Here is a 26,570-nt window from a genome sequence, read left to right as displayed (position 1 = left end):
TTTCTCATAAATTGGTGATGATTAATGCCTTTTCTCTGTGGTTGTCTGTCGCAGAATTGGTTAGACCCTTCCAAGGAGCTGAAGAAGCAGATCAGGAGTAAGTCTTGTAATCTAATAGAGCCACTCAAGAGTTTTGTCCTGAACAGCCGAATGAGGTGCGTGCATTTATAAAATGCTGTTTGATAATTTAATGTTCTTTCTACATCTCAGCTGGTCCCTGGAACTTTGCTTTCAACGTCAAGTTTTACCCTCCAGACCCCTCCCAGCTGACTGAGGATATCACAAGGTGAGTAAGCAGCTGATTGAGAGTGATTTGTTATGTGATCGTTGACAGACATTTGCTGCTTTAATGTTTAAAAATCGATCACTGATCATCAATCCTTCCTATACATGGACTTTGAGTTTCATTTTTATTGATTTGAATGTTTAGAAATGTAGTTTAATAAGGAAAAATAACAGATTATGCAGTAAATTGTATCAAAAAATCTCAGAAGATTTACAAAGAAAATCCAGATGTTAGATTTCATTATAAAATGACTTGACGGTTTTGTTTTCTGTCTCTGTCTTAGGTACTTCCTGTGTCTGCAGTTGAGAGATGATGTGATTTCAGGCCGTCTGCCCTGCTCCTTTGCCACCCATACAGTGCTGGGCTCCTACACAGTGCAGTCTGAACTGGGTGACTACGACCCAGAGGAATTAGGCAGCGACTACATCAGCGAACTGCGCTTCGCACCCAACCAGACCAAAGAGCTAGAGGAGAAGGTCATGGAACTCCACAAGACCTACAAGTTAGTCTCAGCATCCTGTCCTAAACTTGTTTTAAACTGAACTTCAACAGTCAAGCATAACTTTTAATACAGTCCTGGACCTGACATGAATCCTACGTGAGGGGAACATGATCTCATCCTCAGTGGAAATTATGTCCCTGTGCAGAAGACATGCAAACCTCCAACACGTTTTTTTAAGAAATTCTGTTCCATCAATTACAATACATCGTTTTTTACAGTATTTCTTACTGAATTTCATTAACAGATAAATTGTAGATTGACAAAGTCAGCACACAGGCATTAAATACTGTTAAATTGGTTCCTCTGATTAGAAACCAAATCACTGAAATTATCCAAAAAACACATTTGACTACACTAAATGCTAGATGTTGTTTCTATCTTTGCAGTTGTAGTTTTTACATTATAGATGTGCAGCCCTTCTTGAAGCCCCAGAAAATGTGATTTCTTTTTAGCATTAAATAATCTTGACTATAAATAAGCAACATCAAAGGTAAAAGCTAAGAAAGAGTTTAACTCTCCAAAGCTCAAGCTATTCTGCTTCATCAGAACTGTGTACCATTATCAGATTTTGATTTTAATGTTTCTAAACTCAGACAGATTTTTATCTAACTTTTTTCTATCATGTGAAACAACCAAAACTGTTTTAAAACTGACAGAAAATTGAGCTTGTTGCTCATAATATGAAGCTGATTGGGTAAATAGGTTTTGGGGCCCTTTTAATCCCTGAATCTGACAACTTGAAGCCAGTCAGTCACCCTGAGTGACATTTACAGCCTGGAAGAATAATCTGCTCTGAAAGGCAGCGTGTCTTCAGATACTGGATTTGTGTTTTCCTCTAAATGGATGTAGCTGGCTGTCCTTTGTCTGAGCCCTTCATTCTCTGTATTACAATGATTTGTGTGTAATTTGATGCGGCCGTTTTCTATCCCTGTGGATGGAGCGAGGCAATGACAGTGCAAGGATTAGGGTCTCTCTCTAAAGACCATCAATGCTAAAAATGGATGCACTCATGGAACTCTGTTGCGCTTCGCTTAAAAGCATCCTCCAAAAGCTTTTATGCAATAAAACTGTGAATTATCCCTGTTTTAGATCTCATTGGACTCTATGTCTCAAGTGTTGCATCAAATCTCTCTTTGCTGTACTTGTCCTTGTTGACCTTGTGTGATCTGATATGTTCTGATCCATCAGGGGGATGACACCAGCCGAGGCGGAGATGCACTTCCTGGAAAATGCCAAGAAGCTGTCCATGTACGGCGTGGACCTTCACCACGCTAAGGTAACAAGTAACTACTAACTTTTAACGCCTCGTATAGAATTTACACCCGCATATATTGCTTTATTGGATGTCTCCAAGATGCATTAGGAAATAAGCAAAAGAAATGTTTAATATAAATATTTGTATTCTCTTTAAAGGAAATAGTTCAACATTATGCTTATTCACTAACTTGTCGAGAGTTGGATGAGAAGGTTGAGCTTTAGAAGTGTTACTGTCGGATTTTTTACCATTGTACACAGCCAGGCTAGCCGTTTCCCCTTATTTCCAGTCTTTATGCTAAGCTAAGCTAACCAGCTGCTGGCTTGAGCTTCATATTTACCGTACAGTAAATATAGAGTGGTATTGATCTTCTCACCTAACTCTCGACAAGAAGGCGATTTGCCTTATTTCCCAAAATGTTGGACTATTCCTTGAAGTAGTACACTGAATCAGAGTACTAGAATGTCATTCAGGAGGTCATTAATGGTGGGGGTCTCCAAGATACATTAGGAAGTATGATATGTTACATATAAATGTTTTATTCTTTTTATGCAAGATGAGACTAATGCATTCCACTCACGCAGTCAGTACTGACGCTTGCCACCACAACGCCGCTGCTTCAAAAACATCACGGCTACCACAACAATGCCTCAGTTTAACATGCCACTGCTGTCTCGCTGATTGACTGACATTATGTCACTGCCTCTGTGGATTTTGGGGCTTGAAGGGTGGAGCGATAGAGGGATGGTGGGGTCTGGAGCCCAGCTTGAGTTGAATGATTTTTCTGATCCGCCGGCCAGATGGGATCAAACACGTCATTAGAACACAGGCAGTAAAGGGACAGCTGGATTATCATAAAAGAAAATTACAGTCATCAGTCTCGGTCATCAAAAGCTCTTTGAAAGTCAAAATGAATCTAGATGTGAGCGATGGAGAGGATATTGCCTTCATAGATTTAGATCAGAATGGAGGAGATAAGGAAACAGCCTTGATCAGTCTGAGCAGCAGCATCAGTGCTCAGTGTTGGATATGTGAGTCAGTTTTGATACACAAGACAAATATATGTCTTCTCTCCTCTCTCATTAAATGCAAAGTTGGTAGGGAGTCTCTATGAATGCTTGGCTCCAGCTGAGGGAGAGGTAAGAGGCTGCATCTCATGTGCTTACCTGCTGTGTGTGTGTGTGTGTGTGTGTGTGTGTGTGGTTTCTACTTGTGCATGGTAACATATAAAGTTGTCATTTCAACATCCCACTGTTAATTAAGACTGATTGTTCCTGCTTTGGACCAGCGCTTCCCTTCTCTCAAAACGTCATCATTGGTTTCACCTGCTCATCTCATGCTTTGTGCGGTGAAGAGTATCATTTTGTGCTTCATCCACCATTTTCCTAAAGACTTCACTGTTGCTTTTGCCGCTCAGTGCTCCTTGAGTCTTAATTCAACATCACCACAGCCTGCATAGAGAAGATAAGAATATCATATGCCTGATTCCACTCTCCACCTGCCTGCTTTACCCTGTTATTATCACAAACTGTTAAACTCTACTTTACCTTGCTGTGCACTGGCTCCTCAACCTCCTGTATATCCTGTAAAGTTTATGGAAGTTTATGTTGTGTGGAACACAAAAAGAAGAGCAATGTCGTGGTCAGTGGTTGTCAGGGATCCCGTGTTACCAAAGTGACACATTGTGAAGGAGTTTCATTAAACTAACTTTTTGCTTTTTTGTGTGTCATTTCTTGTTGTGTGTTGTTGCCAGGACTCTGAGGGCGTTGAGATCATGTTGGGAGTGTGTGCAAGTGGCCTGCTCATCTACAGAGACAGGTTGCGGATCAACAGGTTCGCTTGGCCCAAAATCCTCAAGATCTCCTATAAGAGGAACAACTTCTACATCAAAATCCGTCCTGGCGAGGTGAGAGCAGTGACAGTTATAGATATTGAAAAGAATCTGCTTTAAAGCCTGATCCATCTCTGATTCTTTGTTTGGTGTAACCAGTGGGCACTGCACAGCTGTTTTATATTGGTGGAAAATAGAAATATCGGATTGGGACTTGGAATTGGGAGATTATTAAATGACTCAGTTACTTTTTTACACATTTGGATGTAAACAACTAGTGAAATGTTAGCAATGAACATAAATAAATTGGCTAAAAATAAATTAATAAACAAAGTCAAAGTTACCTATTAAGTGAGTCTGACCACAGTGTTTTGTCCCTGTTGCAGTTTGAGCAGTTTGAAAGCACAATCGGTTTCAAGCTTCCAAATCATCGCGCTGCCAAAAGGCTCTGGAAGGTCTGTGTCGAGCACCATACCTTCTTCAGGTAAGAAATAAAGGACCTCTTTACTGTGACAGGAAACAGCTTCTGAAGCTGTTGTAGGTAGATTATTCATCAAAATATATCAGATCTATTCAGCTATCCAACAAAATCTAGTTTCCCTAACTGAGATACCATTATTTTGTCCTTGTGGTATCAGGTATGTGGACACTGGCAGTAAGTAATGATTCATAGGCTGAGATAGTATTTTTTGAGTTGGACTCACCAACACAAACTACTTTGTCTTCTCAAGTCTTTGACACCCTTTGTTGTTTATTGATCAAAGTCACATCAGCCTTTAAACATGAAATTACTGATAATCACCTTAGATGGTTTCTTTGTAGTGAAATAGAAACCGTGTTCAGACTGTTAGTAGCTGTTGCCATTTGGCCAACATGCAAAGTTGCTTTGTGCTGCTTTAAGCAAAAAAAAAATGTCTCCTGGGTTCTTTGGAGTAGCAATCCAGGCCTGAGGGCTCTCTGGAGACTATTCAAATGAGTGGGAGTTCTAATGGTTTACAGTGTATAGCTTAAATCTGTGCTTTTCTGGTTTGATTAATGTGAGTGTTCGTAACTTGTGACAGGCTCATATCCCCCGAGGCACCTCCGAAGAAGTTCCTGAGCCTCGGCTCCAAGTTTCGCTACAGCGGCAGAACGCAGGCCCAGACTCGCAGGGCCAGCTCTCAGATCATCAGACCTGCTCCGTTCTTCGAGCGCTCCTCCAGCAAACGCTACAACATGTCCCGCAGCTTAGACGGGGGTGAGGAGCAGTTAAGGGTTTTGATTAATGGCCGGCCTCAAGTGCCACCCAAGTTGAGATGTTGTTAACCATGGATCGTTGAAGGGATATTTTTTAGAAGCTCCTTTGTTCCACCTGCATACATGTTTCGTTTTGGATGTTCCTAATTTTAGATATGATTGTTTAGCTTTTTCTTTCTGAATTTCTGTGAAAAACTGTTCTCACTAAAAGACACTACTGCTTTTTTTTTTTTTTTTCAAATTCAGTTTTTTGTTCCCCTTTTTATTTCTTTGAAAAAGGGAGAAAAATGTGCTTTCCACCTGAAAGCCTGCAAAGCCAAAATGTCTGGCACACTTTAGCAGTGCAGTGACAAAGCCACAATGGGTATCATAACAACAATGTGCAAATGAAACCTTCCACTGCTCACATTTTCCTCTGGAATTCAAAACGTCACCCATTGGAGTCCGTCACATCCATCTTTCTCTTCCTGTCCTCCAGCGCCCATTATGGAGAACCACGAGACTCTCATGAAGGACGGTGCCGCCGACGGGGCAGCCAAAGTCATCGCCAAGGGAGACATAATCACCACGGTAACGACAGAGAAGAAGGCAGAGGAAGAGAAGGCGGAGCAGGAGGACACTCAGATGAATGCTGTAGAGACGCCAGAACCCGCTGCCACAACACCGCTCAGACAAGACACAAAGGTAAAGCTCTGTCCAGCAGGTTCAGTGCAGTCAGAGCTGCATTTAACTTGGATAAAGGGATCTTTCTAGAGGCTTGAATTGTGTTTGGTTCAAAGGGAGTTGATATATACAAATATGCCACCAGATTGTCAAAGAAACAGATAATGTTTCTTAGAAGCTGCTGCAACTTTCTTTTTTAAGCCCTTTTTTGAGACTTTAGTTTTGTTTTCTTTCTCAATAGACTTCTTTAATGGCTGATGATAATCTCCCAGTTGCTTTCAGCTTAACCCACTGCTCTAGACTAGGCCTAAGTGCTTCTCATCTTGTGTGCGCTTTACTAATTAGCTTTTCTTTTCTTGTCCTTCCTTTGACCCCACACTATACTCGTGTGTGTGTGTGTGTGTGTGTGTGTGTGTGTGTGTGTGTGTGTGTGTGTGTGTGTGTGTGTGTGTGTGTGTGTGTGTGTGTGTGTGTGTGTGTGTGTGTGTGCTCATGCGTATTCGCCCCCTTCGCTCCTCTCCATTTACACACACGTCATCTTTTCGTTGACATTTCCCTCCATCAGTGCTCTCCTAGTGTATACACAACTGACCCCCTCCGCTCTGAGCTCTCACTCCCCTCATCTCCTGTTTCATCGACTAAAGTACGGCGGAGGCGCAGGGAGAACGCGCGTAAACGGGCCTCGTCAGTCAGTCCAGCCAAGAGCAGCGCTGGGTGCCGCCGCCGGCAAGCCCTCGCCGACCGCAAAGCCGCCCTGCTGGACGAGCAGGTGCTGCTGCTGTCGGCCCGCAAGCAGAGGCTGGAGCAGGGCAAGAGCCGCGGCGGCACTCTCTTCTCCTTCTCCCTGCACCTGCCCGACCTGTCCTCCTTCTTGGATGAGGACGGCTACATCACCTTCCCCGATCTGTCAGAGATGCGCTTCCTCCCTGAGTGCGCGCAGAACTTCCTGCCCATTAAGTCACCTTCACTCATCCCCTGCTTCCTCTTCATCTTCTTCTTCCTGCTCTCCACCTCCTTCTCCGTCCCCTACGCCCTCACCCTCTCCTTCCCGCTGGCACTGTGCCTCTGCTACCTGGAGCCCAAGGCAGCCTCCCTGACCGCCTCCATAGCCCAGGGCTACCATGACCATGACAGTTCAGAGGAAGAGGAGGTGTGTGTGCGTACGCTTGTATGTTCCAGTACCCGCCTCTGGCTTAGAGTGACAGTTCATTATAACGGTTAACCCCTTATCCTGTCCTGTATCTTGCTCTGCTGTTTCACCAGTTCAGAGCCGACCTGGAGACTGTGTCTGTCCCAGTGTCTGTCAGTTCTCCTACTTTCAGAACCTCATCTCTGCCCGGTCACACTCTCATCCTGTAGACTACATCCCCATCAGCATCATAAGTAAACAGAGATGAACCTGCAAGTCTCACCATGTCATATTTGATTGGCTTGTATTTACTCCGCCTTAATGAGAGGGTTAGACACAAATATTGGCAACTTTTTACTCACATGAGCCTGAGATTTGACTGCTTGCTTTTTGACACATTTACTTATTTATATCATAGCTTTATACAGCATCACTAACAAATTACCATGAAATAATATCACTGACATGTTGCAGTGTAAACAGTCAAATATAAAAATATTTTCACGATTAACTGAGTGCATTTATTAGAAATAATGAGGATTTGAGTCCCCCTATCTTCATTTAGGCACTAATCCTTCACCAAACCTCCATATTTAAAAATTTAAGTTTGTGCCTAACCCATCTCAACCTTGTCATCCACATTCATGGCTTTACAGTGTAGTAAGTGACTGCAACAAGATCAACACCAGCTACTTGGAAACACTCCCATATTTATTTATGCGCTCAGTCTCTCTGCATTGCTATCTGAGTCAAGCAAAGCAGCACAAATTAAAGTGAATAATTTAAATTGAATTCCGTTGCTGAGGAGGGCTGAAAGCAAAATGACATTCAAAAGCCAAAATGTGACTTTTCTTTTTCCCCTCAAGCACCACTCCTTTGAATCACAAATGATAAATGTAATGTGCTGCGATGCAGTGAGACTGAGACAGTTAAATGCATCCAGATCAACCCTAGCGTCAACATGCATGGAGAGGAGGGGGGAGGGCCTGAAAGTCAGGTTACTGTTAGGCAACAAAATCCTCAAATCAAATTTTTATTATCCAGTGTTGTATGTTTGACCAGCAACAACACAGCAAATGTTTTAATGACCAGAAATGAATTTTGATTAATATATTCCAGGACTTAGCCCTGTCCAAATCCAAAGCAAATTTAATATTACACTTAAATGTCAAAGTGACTGACCGAAGGTTAAAACTTCCTCTGAGTCTGTTTTGCTTGCTTACTTTTCATTTGCTTTTTTTCTTTTCGTTGTCCTTTTCCTAACCTTATCTGTAGTGTTGTCTGATGATGTGTAGCTTACAGAAACAACCAGCGCATTTCCATCCGCTCCATTTGTGGTTATGAAGAATCTCTGTTGATGCATTTTCACGGGTTTACAGTTTGGGTTCTTGTTGTTTTTCTTGCCTGCCACTCGGAACGGTTTCGGTTTGTGAAAGCAGACTGACAGCGAACAAACTGACTTTGCCTTTGATGGAGAGATGACCGCTACAGAGGTTTGTACATCAAGGAAAGACGTCATATTTAAGGCATGAAAAAAGTACTGACGGAGCAGATAAATAAACTGATGCTGAGTCATAAGTGTAATGCCCATTGAAACATTTACGAGAATTTATGCTCTTGAAGTTATGCATGTGACGCATGAATTTTATCTTGTTATGCCCATTTAGTTCTTGTTTTTTCTATTTTTTTTATGTATTGTTAACACACTTTACTTGTATATCAATATGTCTTTTCCACTAGCTTGATTCCAATAGAGAGCCAAAGGCACAGGTACTTAATGCCATCGTAACTTGGTTTCGTCTCTTCTGAAGTTGGTTTTGTGATCCCTGCTGTCTAAAAACTTCTACAGCGTTCTGTCCTCTCTGTCCTGCTGTCTTTACTGACATGTGTGAGTTAGCCGCAGACCCTGGAGTTGATCATGGAGTCAAATCTTCTGTCGAGCCGCGACGCTTAACCTGCAAACGTCTAGGGCTTATGGGAAATAGTGTTTGTTAATGGTCGCTAAAACACAAATATTAACTAAACAAGGATATTAGTTTATCTAAACATATGAAGCGAGCCACACATGATTGAAAGGCTCTGTTCCAAGGCTGTATTTGTATTTATTACTGTTGTTACGGATGTCTATGGGATGTTGATGAGGTTTTCTTAATTCTGGAGCCTGAACCCAGAAGTTCTGGTTTCAGCTTCTTCTTCGGCTCTCTATGGACCGTTAGCTAAACCTCCCTCCCTTTAGTAAACATGCAGAGCTGCTAATGTTACCAGCAGACAAACGCATTGTTTAATCCATTTTGAAAAGACACCACCCTCCAAACTTTAAATGCTGTTTATCACTTTTATTATAACTCCATGTGCACCATTTCAACATGTGGAGAAATTCAAAGCTTGACATGCCTGCCACGCCTAGTTACGGTTACTAAGGCTGTGATTGGACGAATGCTGTCCAGTGGAAGGGTTTAGCGAATGCTCAATTTCCATGAAAATATTCTTTACTTTTTGTAATTCAACCACCATCTTTACCCTCTTACCTCTGTGCTTGCCACTCCTTGTTGCTCACTTCCTCCTCCCCTTCACCTGGTTTCTGTGTCTCTTCTCTTTAATGACACCTTTCCTCCTTGTCTCACACTCTCTGTCCTCCTCTTCACTTGCTGTCAGTCGGAAGCAGACGAGGACTCTGAGATGCGGACTCAGGTACACTGGGCTCGCTTCATGGCCCTGCTCAATGCATCAGACCGCCACCATCAGATGCACTGAGCCTCTCAAACATCCGCCATCATCCGTAACTTTGTGCCTCCACCTTGGCTTGTCTGCTCCTGCTTCTGTTGACATGCTCATTATCACTCCACACACCAGACTGACCATTCACTCTTGCCTGAATTCACTTCACAGACTGCTGCTCCAAAGCTGTCGCTGCTTTTAAACACGCCTTTCCAGCTCGTTTCTCAACTGCTTTTGTTTGTAAACAGTGGACTCGTGTTCATATTTCTTTTCCTGTTGCTCTGCCCAAGAGTCAGACTTCACAGTTTTCAAGGTTTTTCTAATCCATGGCTTTTACCGTGACTTTTCACTGAGTTGACTTCCATGATGTCATTTTACAGCTTTACCGTAGAAGACAAAGCTCCCAGTTTCACTTAACAAGTCATAGCACCTTTTAACTACAATTCCTTTCCCTTCTTTTGTCTTTACAGTATAGTTTCATAAGACGAGTAAAAGGGGAAAACGTTTTTATCAGGCATAGTAATCTGATGCTAGAGGTTGGTAAGAAAACTGCATGCATGACTGAAATATGCATGCAGGTGCTTTTGGTATGAAGAATCCTAACTGATGATAAATACGTCTAACCTACCAGTAGCTCTGCCAGTGTTAGATTCTGTTTTCTGGAGTTCCTGTGTGAATTAGTCATTGCATATTTATCTAACAGAGTTCTTGCTGTGAGCATCCAAATACATTTTTAAGAGAAATATAACGATAGAAATTCAAGTGAATTAAGTCAGTGTTTGTAGAGGTCTCAACAAGATTTGGGAGTGTTGTGCTTGACTAAACCTGTAAAACTAAATCTGTGTATCTATGCATGAAATCATTTATTTTCATTGAATTAAGCTGATCTAAATGCTCCCTTAGCATTTAAGTACAAGCTGCTACTCTTGAGTTACAGCTGCCATGTGGGTGGACCTTTTGTCTTTTTATGTTGCTGATTGTGCAATCTGTTGCACAGGTAGCCTGCAAAGCCTCCAAAACAGGCCTGTGAACAATAAACGAAAAGAATGAAGCACATAATGCAGCTGATTTAGGTCTGTATTGGTTGATTCAGGACCTTTTCAGAACTGCATTTTATGCTGCCCAACATTTTTTTTTTTTTGCATTTCATTTGATATGCAAGCTACCGTTGCGTACATAAAGCATGGCCGTCGCCCCTCCCCCACTCTGCTCCTGGCCCTCACCTCCTTGTATCATGGTTGACCGGTTACTGTAGGACGCCTCGCCTCCGGCAGAGATGGTCAAGCACCAGACCAACATCAGCGAACTGAAGCGCTCCTTCTTGGAGACGGGCGACAGCGCGCCGGGCCTGACAGAGTGGGAGAAGAGACTCTCTTCGTCCCCTGCGCGTTCACCCAGAGCGGATGAGCCACCAATGATAGAGCCGCTGGAGCCGCAGGATGTAAGCTGCAGCCCACAGCAGACTGAGTGACGGCATGTGTATGTGAGGCATGACATCACCAAGGAGATTTTTTCATAAACAAAGACATCCATCTCAAGAGTTTGCGTATTGAGCCATAATGCGGTAAATTCAGTATTGATAATGGGGTTAGGGCCATGTTTTCTACATCAAAATGAGTGCTTTTCTGGTGCATATTAAAGGAGAATATGGGAACCTTGATAAAGTAAATTAATCTGCAAAGTCATTCGGAGTTAGTGCGCCAATAAGTGTCTGTCTTTGCCATCGTCACCTTGTGGCTTCACTATGTCTCATCAGCAGCTGATTAAAATATTAATTTGTCTCGGTAATGGATGGTGCAGTTATTAATCAGTAATATGATTGTTATTCTCTGTGACATTATGTGCTCGAGTTAGGAGCAGTTTTATCAGTGTGTCTACTTTACTTGTGTAACATAATCTGATGAACTCACCCAGGTCAAATGAGCAGCACTAATTAAAGTCTCTGAAGACTGATCACCGACTTCAAAACTGACTGACTGAAATGAAAGGAAGCTGATTTCTCTGGAAGCTTTTGGGGTTCTGGATGATGTCCATTTGAACATGCAGTCACAATCTGTCTCAGTCTGTGTGACCTTTTTTATTTTTGTTCTCTCTTCTTCAGACTGAAGACGAGGAGCCTGCAGGAGAAAAGACAAAAGAGGAGGTGGAACCTAAAGCCAAAGAGGTAAACTGCTTCCACATTGTTTTTCTATGTAAAAACCCTTGTATTTTGTGAGCGTGGTGTTGTCTTTGTACCTTGCTCCAGACGTTATCTGGAAACTGGCACCATTTGTAGTATTTTGGCTCTTACTACTTCACATGTACAGTTCCTCCACTTTATTTCCTTATATCTGAAATTTGAATTGAAGTTTGAAATGCCCATTGTTGTCCAGTTTTTATTTACCCAACTTTATTACCCAAACAAGGCATACAGGGGTGAAAACGGTGCTAAAAAGTAACATTAGAGAAAATGCGTTGGGTAAAACAATAAGGACAATCCATAGAAGGAACTGTGCTGACTTCAAGCATTACTCTTCACTTTTGTAGTTCTGTAAGCAATAATACTATGATATCTGTGCAGAGAAACTAGGTTAAAAACTACATCCAAACAGTGCGTCCTTTGTCCAAGTACTTATGGAGCTCAGTCTGTGTGTCATTTCTAGATAAATAGTCTCTTGAGCTTATTCTCACCGTCTTGGCTGTGTGATGCCCTCTGTCTATTAACTTGAGCAATCCGTTTCCAATAAGCCAAGTGTCTCCCCAGGCGACAGGATATCTGGTGAAATACGTGGCGGATAGTATCGTAACCGATTTTGCCAGTTCCTCTGGGCCACACGCAATTAGTCTGTCAACCACTATGGACGACGACGTCTTCATGGATGGGACCCTCAGGGAGGTGGAGGAGAAAACCCCCGACTCCCAGGAGGAGGTGTCGGAGAAGTCAGTGGTGAAGGTCAGCCCTGGAGCTGTCAGGCAGGAAGTGTCCCAGGCCATCAGTGACAAGAAAGGGACGCTCATTATCTTGAAGGAGGCGGAGGATAAAGAAGACGCCGAGGGCAAAGAGAAGAGTGCTGCGGGTGAAAAACAGGAGGCTGTAGTCTCCGGAGAGGCCGACGCGGTGGAGAATGAAATGCTGTCTACCTCTGAAGAGAACGAAACCATCAAAGAAGACACTTCTGTTGTTATAGAAACCAAAACCACAGTAGTCAAGACGCCGAGTCTGAAGGTTGAGATAAAAACTGATGACATGACTCATATTAAAGATATTGATTCGCCTAAAAAGGCCATGGCATCGTGGATTTCTGAGGAGGTGAAGACCGAGGCTTCAGAGATCATCAGTGTGTCGACAAAGGAAGTAAAAGAGATGATGACTTCTGAGGCTCTGCAGCGGAAAGCAGAATTTTTTACCTTCGAAGAGGTCCAAACAGAGCAGCCAAAGTCCAGGCTGACTCGGATCACAGTTTCTGAATCTTCAGCTCCGTCCTTAGCAGTGGTACTGTATGAAAACTAAAACCAACAGCTCAGTTTTGGCTGCCTCCCTCCATATGTCCACCACCACCTTCAGCCTTACCCCCATTGCCTTCCCTCCAGCAGCAGCCAAACCAGTCTAACAACAGTGTAATGGAGCGCTGTGCATGGCTAACGGTCCCCTAACACCCAGCGTTCACAGTCTCACACCTGCCAAACTGCCGGTTTCTGTTGCAATCTAGCCCGCTGCTTCTTTTTTGATACAACTGTTTTGGGTTTGTTTTTGAGTTTGTTGACAGCTAAAACAGCTCGCCTTGCCTTAGCAGCTGGCTCCCACAGCTGATAAGGGAAGAAGAAGGGGCTCTGGCTGGCTCTTGTTTGTTTTTCTACCGTTTTGCTCAGCCGCACCATCCCTTTCTTTCAGTTCTGTTATCAGTTCCCTGAAAGCAGTGACTTCATAGCCCTGGCTCAGTGCCTCCGCTGCAGCTTTCCCCACCTCATCCTCCAAAATCCCCCTCTGCCTCCGTAACGAGTCAGGAAAACAATTGTATGGGTCTACCTGAAAGGAGATTTCACTGTTCTTCAGGAACAGTTTTTCAAAAGCTGATTAGAGGAAATTTGCTGCTGGTGGATTCAGCGATTCCAAAACCGGATTTCCATTTGAGGTTTTAGGATTTGTTGAGCTTGGCTTTAGGTTCAGCTGATAATGGTATTCCATACAATCAAACCTTTCATTTTTCCACCCTCTTTCCCTTTTTTCTGTTTGTCTGGTGTTCACTGTGACGTTTGACTGTCCTCTCTTTTCCTTTCTCTCTGATCTTCTCTCCGTCCATCCTTCTGTCCCATCAGTCTACGCTGGGATGGGTTTCCTCCTCTCACAAGGTGACCACTTCTCTCTGGTCCTCACAGATTTCAAAATACAACACTGCAATGGTTTTGATGTAACTAAAACCTTAATTCTCTTTTAAATATGTGTGCCTATTGTATGTAATTCTGTCAGGTTGTACACAGTGAAGGTCTGAAAATATAAAACCCCCATAACCATCTTTCTTTATCAGGTGTGATGTGAAACTGCCCTGTATTGAGTGGATTCTTTATTTTTTTTTGTCATGGTGAAGCAAAAACATCATCTAATGGTACAATTATCATTCACAGACATCAGCTGAGCCAGAGGAGAAAGCGGTGGTTGCCATGGAGACAAAAGCAGCGCCAGCCGAGTCAACGGGGCCAACGGTGAATATCCAGACCACAGAGGCTGCAAAGGCCGAGCCAGTGCACACTACGGCGGAGCTCGCAGTCAAAACAAAGTCAGCAGAGCCTGCAGAGGGGGAGCTAGATTATGTAGTTGTGTTACAAGAGGATAATAGTTTAGGAGATCCACCAGCTGACTCTGTTGGCTGTGAAAAATCTTCTGAGCAGCTTCAACAGTGTGCATCTGTGGAGCTGGTAGCAGAAAAACGGCCAGTCGCAACAAATTCGGGGTTAGATGAGAGCCTGTCTGGCAGTAGTGCTTTGCCTGAGTCTGCAGTGCTGACCTTAGCAGCAGAAAAGGAAAATGAGGAAGTAATAGACGAGGAGGGAGAGGATGCAGGCGTGGAGGGGGAGGCGTTGATGTCAAAAGACGAAAAGGATGGTTTCAGATACTCTGTTGCTCCGGCTTACCTCGGGTATTGTAAGAAGGAGGAACACAGTGAAGGGGAAGCAGGTGAGAGTGCTTTGGAGGCTGTGGAAGAGGAATTGGCAGGTGGTTTTAAGAATGGAGGGGAGAGAAAGAACACAGAAGTAGATGGCAAGAGGGTACAGTTCTCCAGCGAAGTGCAGTATTTCGAGGAACAAGAGTTCCCCACAGAGTTAGAAGATGGTATAGAGGAGGTGGATGAAGAGAGAGATGAATGTTCACCAGGACAAAAGACCTTTCCAGACATCTTGAAACCATTGCCCTTTGAAAAAGAGAAATACTGCTATGTCCAGATGGACAGCTCAGAAGATGAAATGGAGAGAAGCAAAGAGGAAGAGACAGATGGAAAGAAGGAAGAACTGGAGGAGGAGTATGATGAGGAAGAACTGAATTTGAAACTGGCAGACGACTGTGTTGACCAAAAGTGTTCAGCCGTGAGAGAAAACGTTATGGCAACAGAAGAAATGAAGGAAGAAGAACTGGTCCAAGCTGAAGTATTGAAAAAAGGAGAAATGGAGGAAGAAGATCAGAAGTCCAGCCCACATCAAGTGACTCTGACTGAACCCCTTACCTCAGACACCCCACTCATCCATCCACCTCCAGCCGGGTCTCAGTCGGAGGTAACCCTGCACCAGCTCCAGTGGCCTCAGCCTCTCGGCCCTGTAACCTCACCTCCACCCTCCCCTCCTGCCGACACAATCTCCCTCTAATAATCAACAGCAAAACTCAACCAAAAGCATGGAGATGCTTCTCAACTTGCTAACTTCAGTCTGTTGGGGGATCTTTTTTTAATATGATGTGGTGCACACTTGATCAAAACCTTGTGATTTGCATACTCCTTCACTGGATCAGGGACTGTAATGCATGACTGCATGCTCGTTTAGAGATTTAAGCCCTTCAATGACGTGTTTGGCTTAGTTTATTAGCATGCGGCATTTATTTGTGTCAGTTTGATTTTATGCGCAACAGTATGGAGCTATTTTAAGAACAAAGACATACAGTGAACAATGAACACCTACAGCAGTTTGTTTCAGCCATGAGGGCTAATTGAACCAGAGCATGGTTCAGATGGTATTGATGCTGCTGTACTCTCTACTGCACGCATTTATCTGTGTCTATTTTGCCTTTTTGTCCCTTAGAGTCTTGATGCCGTCGAGGTGGGTACCAAAGAGATGCCTGTGATCCACACAGAGACAAAAACTATCACCTACGAGTCTGCAGAGGTACAAATGAACAAAACTTGATATAAGAGAGAGGATTGATGATGAATAGTGTCTGAAATATGCTTTAAAAATGCCCTAAAACAATTATTATCTTTTTAAGTTGGTATGGTCAACATGTCTGCAATAATTATTTATTGTTCGTCATTACAAGGGACTTCTTTCATATTACACATAAAACATTAAAAATATTGATTATAGCCACTTTAAAGCTTCACCTAACTTTCTTTTTTTATCTTTTTTATATTAACAATGGATCAAATAATTTCTGTATTTGTAGTGCGAACGTTTTTACCAGTAGTTATACCAGTAATTATCACCCAACTCTGCAATTTCCCTACTGAATTTTTTTAAAGTTTTGGTTTTGCGTCCCTCAAACTCCGCTATCAACCCTGTTTTCGGCCACAGATGTATCAAAAAAAAGCTCTGATAAACCCGCTGTACTCTACCTGCCCAGCACCAGATGGCAGACACACTAAGCAACTAGCCGGTGAACATAGCTTTCAGCAGCTAAAGAGTTGGTGGAGAAGCTAAAAACAAAAAATGTTCTTCATTCTTCAGGTGGCCGGAAACAAATGAATGCTTATGGTGCCTTGTGTCTGCCAGATGTGTAAACAAGCAATTATTATCTTACACGACCGGCAGCTTTCCAAGGTGACAATATGTCAGACGTTTCAGCTTGTTGAGGATTTCTTCCTTTCCAAAATATCAATGAATGCAGCTTGAAGGTTACCGCCGATAAGTGCTGAATAATATTTAATAGGAACTCAATAAATCTGTTGTAATGGGTATTTGTACTTTATCGAGAGTACAAATATAACCTGTTTTGCTTATCACCAGGTTGACACTAATGGTGACGTAGACCCCGGGGTGTTGCTGAGTGCTCAGACCATCACCTCGGAAACCACCAGCACCACGACAACCACACACATCACAAAGGTCAGGGTTCATCTGTTGTCTCTTTTGGTCTCGTAACACTTTGAAGCCTCAAACGTTACAACAGCCTACGCATGTCTGCTTTAGCCTTTAGCCATGTTTTTGTGTGTGCGTTAATTTTAAGTCCTCTCTCTGTTGGTCAGACGGTGAAAGGAGGAGTTTCAGAGACGAGAATCGAGAAAAGGATTGTCATCACAGGAGACGCAGACATCGACCACGATGAGGTCTCTCAGAGCTTTTCTGTTTTTCGTAGTTTCTCTTTTTTTTTTCACTATTCATTATTTTTCTTTGCCTGTAAAGTCAATAAGTGGATTTGAGCCATGAAAAAGTAAAATGCTAGTGACCTTAGCGACCCCTCAGGACCTTAACTTGAGAGCGTTGTACAGCCTCATGATGTGGCTCAGCATGTGATGTTTTAAACAAAACATTATTAACTCATGATGTGACTTTAACAAATACTGGAAGTATGACAAATGTAAGTGGCTTCCCTGTTGGCATATTGACTCACAATCCAACATCCCCGCTCCCTCCCCGCCTTCCCCATTTTCTGTCTCCCCCTGGTGATCCCTCCTGGCACTGCACTCCCGTATATAGGCTCTGGCTCAGGCCATAAAGGAGGCTAAAGAACAGCATCCTGACATGTCAGTGACCAAAGTAGTGGTACATAAAGAGACAGAGATCACGCCAGAGGAGGGGGAGGACTGACCCAGGTAAGACAATGAGGTCCCAGTCCTGGTCCCGGCTCTGTCCGTTTTTAGTCTGGCCTGGTCTGGTTTTGATTTGGTTGGACTGGGCTTTTTCAAGCTGGTCTCTCCATTCTTGGGCATGCTGCTTTCCCATCAGTACTTCTTCTCACTGCTACAGACAGCCCTGCTTCTGTAGCACTTCCAGCTAATGCATCATGCTGTTGTCATTCCAGCTCCACTCCCCCTGCAGGGAAAAAGGTTGGCTGATGCGTGTGTGCACACAGACCGGATATTATAGTCTCAACTCATAATGACGAGGCTTAAAAACCTTTACAGTAATGCTCGTGGCAGTCTCGTGCAATCTCCTGTGAGTGCAACACTCCCCCCTGCTGGAAACAATCAGAGAGAGCTGCTGTGTGTACTGAACATGTTACACTCTCCTGAGTATAGACAATTGGTTTGTCATTTAAAAAAAATCTAAAAACAAGTTATGGTGAAAAACCTGCGTGTCGTGTAATATAGTGTAAAAACATTCTCCACACGATGTTTTGTCTTCATGGTGGAGCCTCACAAAGACATCGATACCAGCAGCAATGAGCGATAAAATACCAGCTGAACTGGCTTCTGCTTCTCAGAGCGCAGAGAATCCGTTTCAGCAAACGCACCCGTATCGACTGAAATCTGATCCTGAGTGAACACAGACGTGCTTCGGCCTATTTTCAACTCTTAAAAGAAAAATCATATACCATAACTGGACAGCTCCTTAGTATATAGGAGTATAAGCAAAAAAATTATATTTGCAGAAAAACAATTTATGCTAGTTTTGTTTTGCATAAAAAACACTGCTCAAATACATGTAGCATCATTTTTATACTACTTAACAACAATACACAAACAAACAAACAAATGCTCATTAAATTAAGTTTAAACAGGCTGTCATCCAATTGTGTTAGCATTAGCATCATCGCTAACTTATTAATACATCAAAAGTACAGCAGCTTAACTGGGCAGTCTTTATAGGGAGAAATGTTCGTGCATGTTTGAAACTATTTGTGACATACTGCTCCTTTCAGTTGCACTTTTCCTTTCTGTGTGGGGGTAAAATAAAAAATAGGTCAGCAGTCCTTGTGGCGGTGTTTGTACAAACTTCACAAATGCAGCCATTTGTGTCTCAACTTGTCGTGAGGATTATTTCAGGTGTGGAGCTGCGTGAGGGAACCTCTCATTCCATTGCACCACAGCATGTCGTTTATAAGCTCCTGCCACCTTTTCTCTCGAGCATTTTGTCTCGTAGAAACTGAAATTGTCCAGTTTGTTTTATTCTAATTCACCTTTTTTTGGCTCCGAAGCTTGTTATTTCACGAGCTTTTGACTGAAACCATCCCAAGGCGCAGGGTTTGGGATGAGCGAGCGTGCATGTGTGTACTTGCGTGACTCACCAGATGGGAATGCTTGGCTTTGTTTCTGCAGCCTTGCCCTTAGTCCTGTGTGTGTGTGTGTGTGTGTGTGTGTGTGTGTGTGTGTGTGTGTGTGTGTGTGTGTGTGTGTGTGTGTGTGTAGCACTGTTAACAATGATACTAAATGTTTTTTCTCTGCTCTTTTGGATGCTTGTCTCTCTCCGCTGTAGATACACACAGAGTGTTTGGGGCAAAGAAACGGTGTTAAAATTAAAATTGGACAATATCTTACATTGAGAACACACACAGCGAGGTGCAGACCAGTGTGAGCCTCACGTCGCTCTTCTCCAGCACGCCATGCTTTATTCTCCAAACGTTTTCAGCTATCTTTTCTCCATCAGTGTGGTGTCTGACGGTGTTTCTGGTTTCCTATCATACTGTATACAGTTGAGCCAACATCTGTTAAGTATTTCTACATAAATTGTTATGTTATTTTTTGCTTTAAAACACCAATAACATTGCGTTTCCACCAGACCTACAAACATTGGGTGGATAACAAAAATGCAAATGGCGCACGAGGGTTAATCGATCAATCATGTCACTAATAAATCACCATGGATACCATGGAAACAGAACAACATCCCTTGCTTAAAAAAATACTATTTACAAAGTATCATTGCTCATATAGATATCATCTTTTCAAAATATTCTTAAGCAAATACAATCTTTCATCTTAACACATTAATGGCTAAAAATGTTAAATTTTTAATATATGGCAATAAATGTATTCTTTCTGCTTGATTCAGTATATTTTAATACCTTCTAGCACTTAATATTTATGAACAACCCTAACTAATCTCAAAGTCCATCTGCGTTTGAAGTTCACTCATCCATCCATGAACCAAATCTCTAAATGTTCTCATAAAAAAATCCAGTTATTTGAGAACAAATATATTCCAGTAGACTCGACAAAAATGGCCTCAGGGCTAATTCCTCATTTTACCCTTTTGGACTTAAAGAAATCCAGAATGCCTCCCTCTTAAGGAGCAATTTCTCCAAATCTCCCCCTCCTTCTTTCATGACGCAGACCTGTTGAATGAAGCGTGGTGTTCTGGAGAAGAGTTGAGTGGCGAGTTTTAATTTTGATGAACTAAAATCAAAATCGAGCCGCACAGCCAGGTTTAGGTTTTAAAGGGTTAAAACCTAAACCTCAAAATGTCCGCCTGGACTTTTTTGCTTATTTTGACTGAGCGGCGCGAGTGAAATTACCGTAATGACACCATATTGGCTGTAAAGCGCAACATCTCAGCTTTCAGAAACCGTTGGGATTTTTCCAATAGCGCAAACCATGACGTAATTATGGTAATCCAAAGTACGCTTGTGCAAACGTGTCGCCGGCGACACACTCAGTGTTAAAGGGTTAAAGCCAGAAAGTACCCAAGAAGCCTGTGTGTGTATCTATGTTGTGTATGTGGGTTTTTGCAACTCTGTAGTCCCTCTTTGCATCTGTTTGTGGGGGCAAAACTGCCTTAACCTTTTTATCAGTGTCATTGTTAGCCTTTGGCGGGGTGCACTGTGGCACTGAGGTTCAGATGTGATTAAACATGCAGGATGTACTAACTGCTGTTTCCTCTGTCCTTCCAGGAGTAACACTGAGGGCTGTTTTCTGTCCAACCTCCCAGAACTCCACATATTACTCCGGGACTCTCAGAAGACTAGAAAGGCCTCCTATTCTCCAAATGCTGCAGCTCGCCGCTAGTCGCAACCATCAACCTGCAAAAGAAATGAATGCATTTTGCATGAGAAGGACGCAATGTTGCATTATCAAACAAACGGCAAGATTATACTGAAAACCGTACGATTTTAAAAGTGGTTCTCGATCCATCTGCACGCCGAATCCCTGTGTGCAGCAAGCAAACCTTTTGCTTTCACTGCCTTATGACTTTGATGCATTTTTATGATTATTGAGAGTAATTATTGTAGCAACGTTTTATTTATGAGATAAAGCCATCACTCCAGAAACTTAAAATCGCTGTAGTCTGTATATGTTAGGGAGCATACAATATTTAACCTTGCTGTAGAAGTGCCAACCTCATTTGCCAGCGAGCATTGCCTCACCCACTCCGACAAGTCGTTGATTTCCCGTCAGGTATGCCACTACAGAAATCACTGCAGCCCAGTACTGTACATATCCAGGCTTTCCTAGAAGAATAGCAAATTATCTTTCACAGTTGATTGTTGTTGTGTCTACTTGAATTGCATTTTCCTTTTTTTGATCATTTCAGTATTTTATTGTTTCTCATCGATTTGATTCCAACACGTTTGAGAAGGTCTCTTTCTTTTTTTTTTGTTCTTCTTTTTTTTTGGCAAAATGCAGAGGAATCAGATTCCTGTGCAAGAAGAGTTTTATGTGCCTGTGCAGGATTTGAATGTTTTCCAGGGTAGATGATCGGCTGCAGCACAAGTCCCAGGTTTGTGTGACTGTGAGGCAAAGGGCTCAGACTGCCGAGCTCTGCCCAAATTAGATGCAAAGCCAAGAGAGATCTGTCAATCCCCCCCCACCACCAACACCCCCCCATCATCACCACCCTGAACATGTCGGCCGTATGCCTCCCTCATCTGTCCCACTGTATCTGAATAACCGAGTATTGTTCGTGTACAGCCATGTTATCCTCAAAATGGTGAAATAAAAGTGGCAAATGCATTCATTTTTAATTTGCTGTTTTCTTCTCAAATAATAAAAATTGACCACAGTACTGAGACTTGAGTATTGATGTCTTTTAACACTCAGATATGGAGTCAGAAAGTTCTGAGTGGTCATTCAGATTTCAGGGCTTTGCTGATTTTACAATTACAGGTTGTGAACATTAGATAAGACACCAATTGTTCACATCACAATAACTTATAATTAATGATAAACCCAGCTGAGGTATGTGACAGTGAGCCCTTTTAAAAGATTGGATCTTAATCTTGCAATTACCCGTAGGCTAATCAATAAACTGGGAGGTTACCATGTCAAATGTATTTCTAAATTACCAACAATTGCATTAAAATAGCCTGATGAACAACATGTTATTATAATCATTAAGTTTTAATTTCATATTAGATAAATATATATATCATACACAACGGTGCAATACATACATTCGATATTGTATATATTTTTTTTACTTTTATTTTTCACTTAAATATTGTAAATGTGTATATTTTTTATTTTCTGTTTCTTATTTTTATACTTTGTACATACTTTTAGTTCTAAAATTATTGAATGGGTGCACCAGTACTGTACAATTTCCCCCCTGGGATCAATAAAGTATTTCTTATTCTGATATATTTATATATATATATATATATATATATATATATATATATATATATTTATAGTAAGGGGTTGAATCTGTAAACTGTAGTCGATCTCTTAATTATTAAACCAAATGCGCAAAACACTTCATTTATCTATTAAAAGAAATACCCTCGGGGTAATTAAGACGGGATTTTTTCAGCTTCAGGTAATTATGTTGAGGACACGCAGGCCTCCGAAGTCCCGCCCCGCCCCGCCCCGCTGAGTACGTGCGTGAGCCAGAGAAGCGAAAGGTAAGAGCTCTCACTCTGTTTCTGTTGCTGGGTGCGAGGGGGTCAACACAAAGCGGAGGACCTCTTTAAATGTGCAGATCTCTTATCTCTAAAATCATTGTTCCACAAACAACTTTTTCTTTTTTTACTTATTGAGAAATGTACAAACTAAGGGGACTAAATGAAGACTTACTTGTGCTGATAATTTAAGCACATTTCACACATCCAATCCCAAAAGACAAAGGAGATAAGATTGCTGTCTTTGCTTTGGCCTGCCAAATTAATATTCATCAGTCATGTCATTGTCGAGAGCTGTCTTAACAATGGTTCCTAAAATATTTGGTTATGTTCAGCCCTCAGGTATTACAGATATGTCTTCAGACAGCTTTGTGGTGACGCATTTTCCAGCTAATCCAAGGTTTATTTAGCTTAAGAAGTAGGACAATTTTCTCAACACATTAAGGAACATTTAATCCTTCAGTTTATCCTAAAGATTCACATTCAAAATCACCAAATTTGGACATACATGGTTTACAATGGATAGGAAGGAAAAAGAAGAATATTTGCCTCTGAGATGTAGTGGAGTAGAAGTAGAAGTATAACGTTGCATAAAATAGAAAGTAATCAAGTACCTCAAATGTGTACTTAAGTACAGTTCTTGAATACTTCGTTATATTCTCCCACTGCATGTGTACATCATAGTTAAATGTTTGAGTTTGTGTGTTCCTCTAAAGCTGCTCCTGATTCTGGTAGCGGTGGTTCGCGGAGTGAGTCATCCTCGCGGACGTAGACGATCTCGGTGGAGTACTTGCTCCGGTGCGGTAGGTGGCAGCAGAACAGCGCGACATTTCCTGTGGAGCCCAACAGTCACAACAAGAGGAGGAAGAGGAAAAACGACAGCTCTGGATCGTCGTCGACTGCCTTGCGTGACAACACAGGGATCGCGTTCAGGCTTCGGGTATTAAACATTTTTATATTTTGCCTTTGTCGCTTCGAAGGGCGGCGGGGAAACGACGCGGCGGTTTTTCGCCGTTAGTTCGCCTGCTCGCCGCCGTGTTCTCCGCTGTTTGTGAACTGCTTTAAAGACACCAGAAACATGCCAATGGAGGCTTGCTGACCAAAATGGCTGGGCGCAGTGAAATGTGAAATTCTTGCTAAGGTTATCCTTTCTGCACGCAACGCGACTGTCACGCGAACACGGCGGCTAAAACGCGTTACTGAAGTTAAGAAAAGTGCATGTGTTTGTCTCTGTTAGCGTTTATATTTTTTATTAGCAGTACTGCGGCTTTTATTGCTGTCGGGCCTTTCGTGTTTTTTTTTTTCTCTCCAAAGGATTTCTGCATGATTGATTTAGCCACTTTTGTTTACTCTCTGCGTTTTAGACGGCTATCTGTAAACAAATGCGGTTTGCGGTTTGCATGTTACTCCTATAAATTGTGTGTTAATGTGTGTCCTGTGCTCTAACCTGTATGTATTATCAGAAGAAGAAGCATGCAAAGTAGAGCTCCACACCTCAGCTGTGCAGGTTATATAGGCTACATGCACGATTTGTTGTGGAAATCAAAGTGTTTGACCATTTTGCTATGTTTCCTCTCCAGGTTGCTCCAATTTGACCTGCAACATGTCTGATTTACTGAGATATATCGACTATGACCACAAAGCCACCTTTCTGAAGATGCTCAACCAACAGAGGATGGAAGGTGAGCACTGTGATGTGGTGGTGGTGGTGGAAAACATCGAGTTCAGGGCTCACCGCTGTGTCTTGGCAGCCTGCAGCAACTACTTCAAAAAGCTCTTCAAGAAACAGAGTGAGGAGGACAACTCCATCGTGGAGTTGGACTTCATCCGCTCTGATATCTTTGAAGAGGTGCTCAATTACATGTACACAGCCAGGCTGGCCGTGAGGAAGAAGGACATCAATATGATGATGTCGTCCGGCCAGATCCTTGGGATCAACTTCCTGGATAACCTGTGCACCCAGAAACGTGAGCTGACCAACATGAAGACCCGGGAGAACCAGGCTCCTGGGGACCACGGGATGCGAGCTCAGGACGCCATCCTGAAGGAGCTTGCCATGGAGGAGGTGAGGAAGAACAGCTTCTATGACCAGGGGATGGATAGTATGGGTCCCGGCGGCTCTCACGTGTCCCAGCCGCACAACTACAACACCAACATGAGCAAAGATCCTCACAGCCACGGCTGGGGCTCCTCTTCCTCCAGCGACATGAAACTGGAGTACCTGCTGTACGGCCACCGTGACCACGGCTCCTGCCCGAGCACAGGTGCGAAGCCCATGGACCACAACGCCAAAAAGGAGCGGCTGCTGACCGCCAACCGACCCTACGGCTGCGAGCACTGCCCCAAAGCCTTCACCACCGCCGCCCACCTCAAGGAGCACCTGAAGATCCACTCCGGCTTCAAGCCTCACCGCTGCGTGGTTTGCGGCAAGGCCTTCATCAGGGGCCCCGACCTGAAGAGGCACGAGAGGGTCCACAGCAACGAGAGGCCCTTTGCGTGTCAAATGTGCGAAAAGGCCTTCAAGCACAAGTCTCACCTGAAAGACCACGAACGGCAGCACCGGGGCGAGCGGCCATTCAACTGCGGCTCCTGCGACAAAGCCTTCATCAAAGCGTCGGATCTGAAGCGCCACTGGAACACGATGCACAGCGGCAACCCCCGCAGACAGATGTCCCTGTCCCCCGCTGCCTCCCAGCACGGCCAGGCAGAAGCCACCGACCAGAGAGACTGGAAAATGGAGACCGGGCCACATTCGCATAACTCAGGGGACTGTTGAGCCTGCAAACACACCAGACCACACTCATACTGACATGCAGACACACACACGACAGTCACTTAAAAACATGTATACACACTGACACAACCACAACCCTGTGACAGGCTGACGGCCTGGATCACACGGACAATGATCGGAGTGAGTAACCGGAGATCACAGCATGTTCATAGGACTGTGGGGCTGTATTATTATTCTAAAGAGTTATGTCAAAGCGATGTTTTCTTTCCACCTGTAAAATCATGTAAATGTTTAGTTCACTCTACTATACATATATTTTTCACAAAGCATCGTTGCTATCTAGACTGGGGGTTCTCATAACATTATTCTCTTTTACTTTTATGGGATATGTAACATTTAAATGTTTGTTTAACCTTTACTGGATTTTATGGAGATAAAAGAGAGAAACAGAGTGCGGGGAGGGGAGGGGGGGGGGGTGGAGATTTTTCTGCATAACATTTGTTGCATTGAGTATATTCATGTGGATGTTTTTAATGGATGTGTTTAGTTGTATTGATTGATATTACACTGTAAGAGTAAGAGTCACCATTTTGCATTTGATGCAGATGATACCAAAGTCTTGGGCCTCTGACGGATTGTCTTTGAAGGCTGTCCTGCCCAAGCAACCGGCCAACTAGATTTACTGTTATACAGTATAACTGTCATCCAGCTATCAACAGTTAATGATAGATGTCTGTATATACTGTAGCTTAGTTTGTTGCACAATTAGAGTACACAATAATGAATTATGCACATATAACATTGTCCTACTCCTACACTTTGACAATAAACACCATTTGCTGTGTTTTATTGTTTTTACAAAGTTTGGTTTTTCTTTAGCAGGATTTGTATCCTGCAGACTCAGTGCAGGTTTCTGTGCCACACCCAAACCAACCAAACAGCACCTGAGCACTTGGTCTCAGATCTTAAACATTGATCCATTTAATGTTGAAACGTTGGAACGATACAAGCGACAGCCAAAGTTTATTTAAAAAAAACAAAACAAAGTCTGTGTTGTGGAAGATATCAGAGTCCTCTGTTGCCACGTTGGTTTCACTGGTCAAACGTTGAGGTAACTGGTTTGTTGTGGTTGTAGGTTTGTTAAAAGGTTTGTGGACTTCCCACCTGGAAGCACAAAATGATCTACCTCTAACGACCAAAAGAATCAATGCAAAACAGAAAGTTTAAACGTTCTGGATTTTAATTCTATTTAAAAATAATA

The 26,570-nt window shown here is 42.8% G+C and overlaps 2 protein-coding genes across 2 annotated transcripts in view; both read left to right on the top strand.

The window, feature by feature from the left end:
* Positions 1–21,740, top strand: part of epb41l3b (erythrocyte membrane protein band 4.1-like 3b) — a 51,305-nt gene extending 29,565 nt beyond the window's left edge. The window contains exons 5-27 of the mRNA XM_070919511.1: positions 55–97; positions 211–286; positions 570–788; positions 1,977–2,064; positions 3,138–3,182; positions 3,797–3,949; positions 4,261–4,358; positions 4,936–5,111; positions 5,589–5,794; positions 6,339–6,923; positions 8,342–8,395; positions 9,558–9,593; positions 10,091–10,156; positions 10,876–11,061; positions 11,722–11,784; positions 12,364–13,092; positions 13,917–13,949; positions 14,223–14,300; positions 15,885–15,968; positions 16,806–16,904; positions 17,045–17,125; positions 17,496–17,611; positions 20,629–21,740. Of these exons, the coding sequence (XP_070775612.1) occupies positions 55–97; positions 211–286; positions 570–788; positions 1,977–2,064; positions 3,138–3,182; positions 3,797–3,949; positions 4,261–4,358; positions 4,936–5,111; positions 5,589–5,794; positions 6,339–6,923; positions 8,342–8,395; positions 9,558–9,593; positions 10,091–10,156; positions 10,876–11,061; positions 11,722–11,784; positions 12,364–13,092; positions 13,917–13,949; positions 14,223–14,300; positions 15,885–15,968; positions 16,806–16,904; positions 17,045–17,125; positions 17,496–17,606 (3,309 nt within the window). The 3' untranslated portion in view covers positions 17,607–17,611; positions 20,629–21,740. The remainder of the gene's footprint in view (positions 1–54; positions 98–210; positions 287–569; positions 789–1,976; positions 2,065–3,137; positions 3,183–3,796; positions 3,950–4,260; positions 4,359–4,935; positions 5,112–5,588; positions 5,795–6,338; positions 6,924–8,341; positions 8,396–9,557; positions 9,594–10,090; positions 10,157–10,875; positions 11,062–11,721; positions 11,785–12,363; positions 13,093–13,916; positions 13,950–14,222; positions 14,301–15,884; positions 15,969–16,805; positions 16,905–17,044; positions 17,126–17,495; positions 17,612–20,628) is intronic.
* Positions 21,741–23,444: 1,704 nt separating this feature from the next.
* On the top strand, positions 23,445–26,156 carry LOC139296559 (zinc finger and BTB domain-containing protein 14-like). The gene is made up of 2 exons (XM_070918995.1): positions 23,445–23,515; positions 24,156–26,156. The coding sequence occupies exon 2, from the start codon at positions 24,179–24,181 to the stop codon at positions 25,349–25,351; it is 1,173 nt and encodes a 390-aa protein (XP_070775096.1). The 5' UTR covers positions 23,445–23,515; positions 24,156–24,178; the 3' UTR covers positions 25,352–26,156.
* The last annotated feature ends 414 nt before the right edge of the window (positions 26,157–26,570 follow it).

This window comes from Enoplosus armatus, chromosome 14, assembly GCF_043641665.1.
Source record: "Enoplosus armatus isolate fEnoArm2 chromosome 14, fEnoArm2.hap1, whole genome shotgun sequence".
NCBI lineage: Eukaryota > Metazoa > Chordata > Actinopteri > Centrarchiformes > Enoplosidae > Enoplosus > Enoplosus armatus.
The sequence above is the reverse complement of the archived record's forward strand: the minus strand, read 5'-3'. Positions and strand labels throughout refer to the sequence as shown.

Coding starts and splice junctions, on each gene's coding strand:
- LOC139296559 (XM_070918995.1), top strand. CDS start 24,179: ATGTCTGATTTACTGAGATATATCGACTATGACCACAAAGCCACCTTT.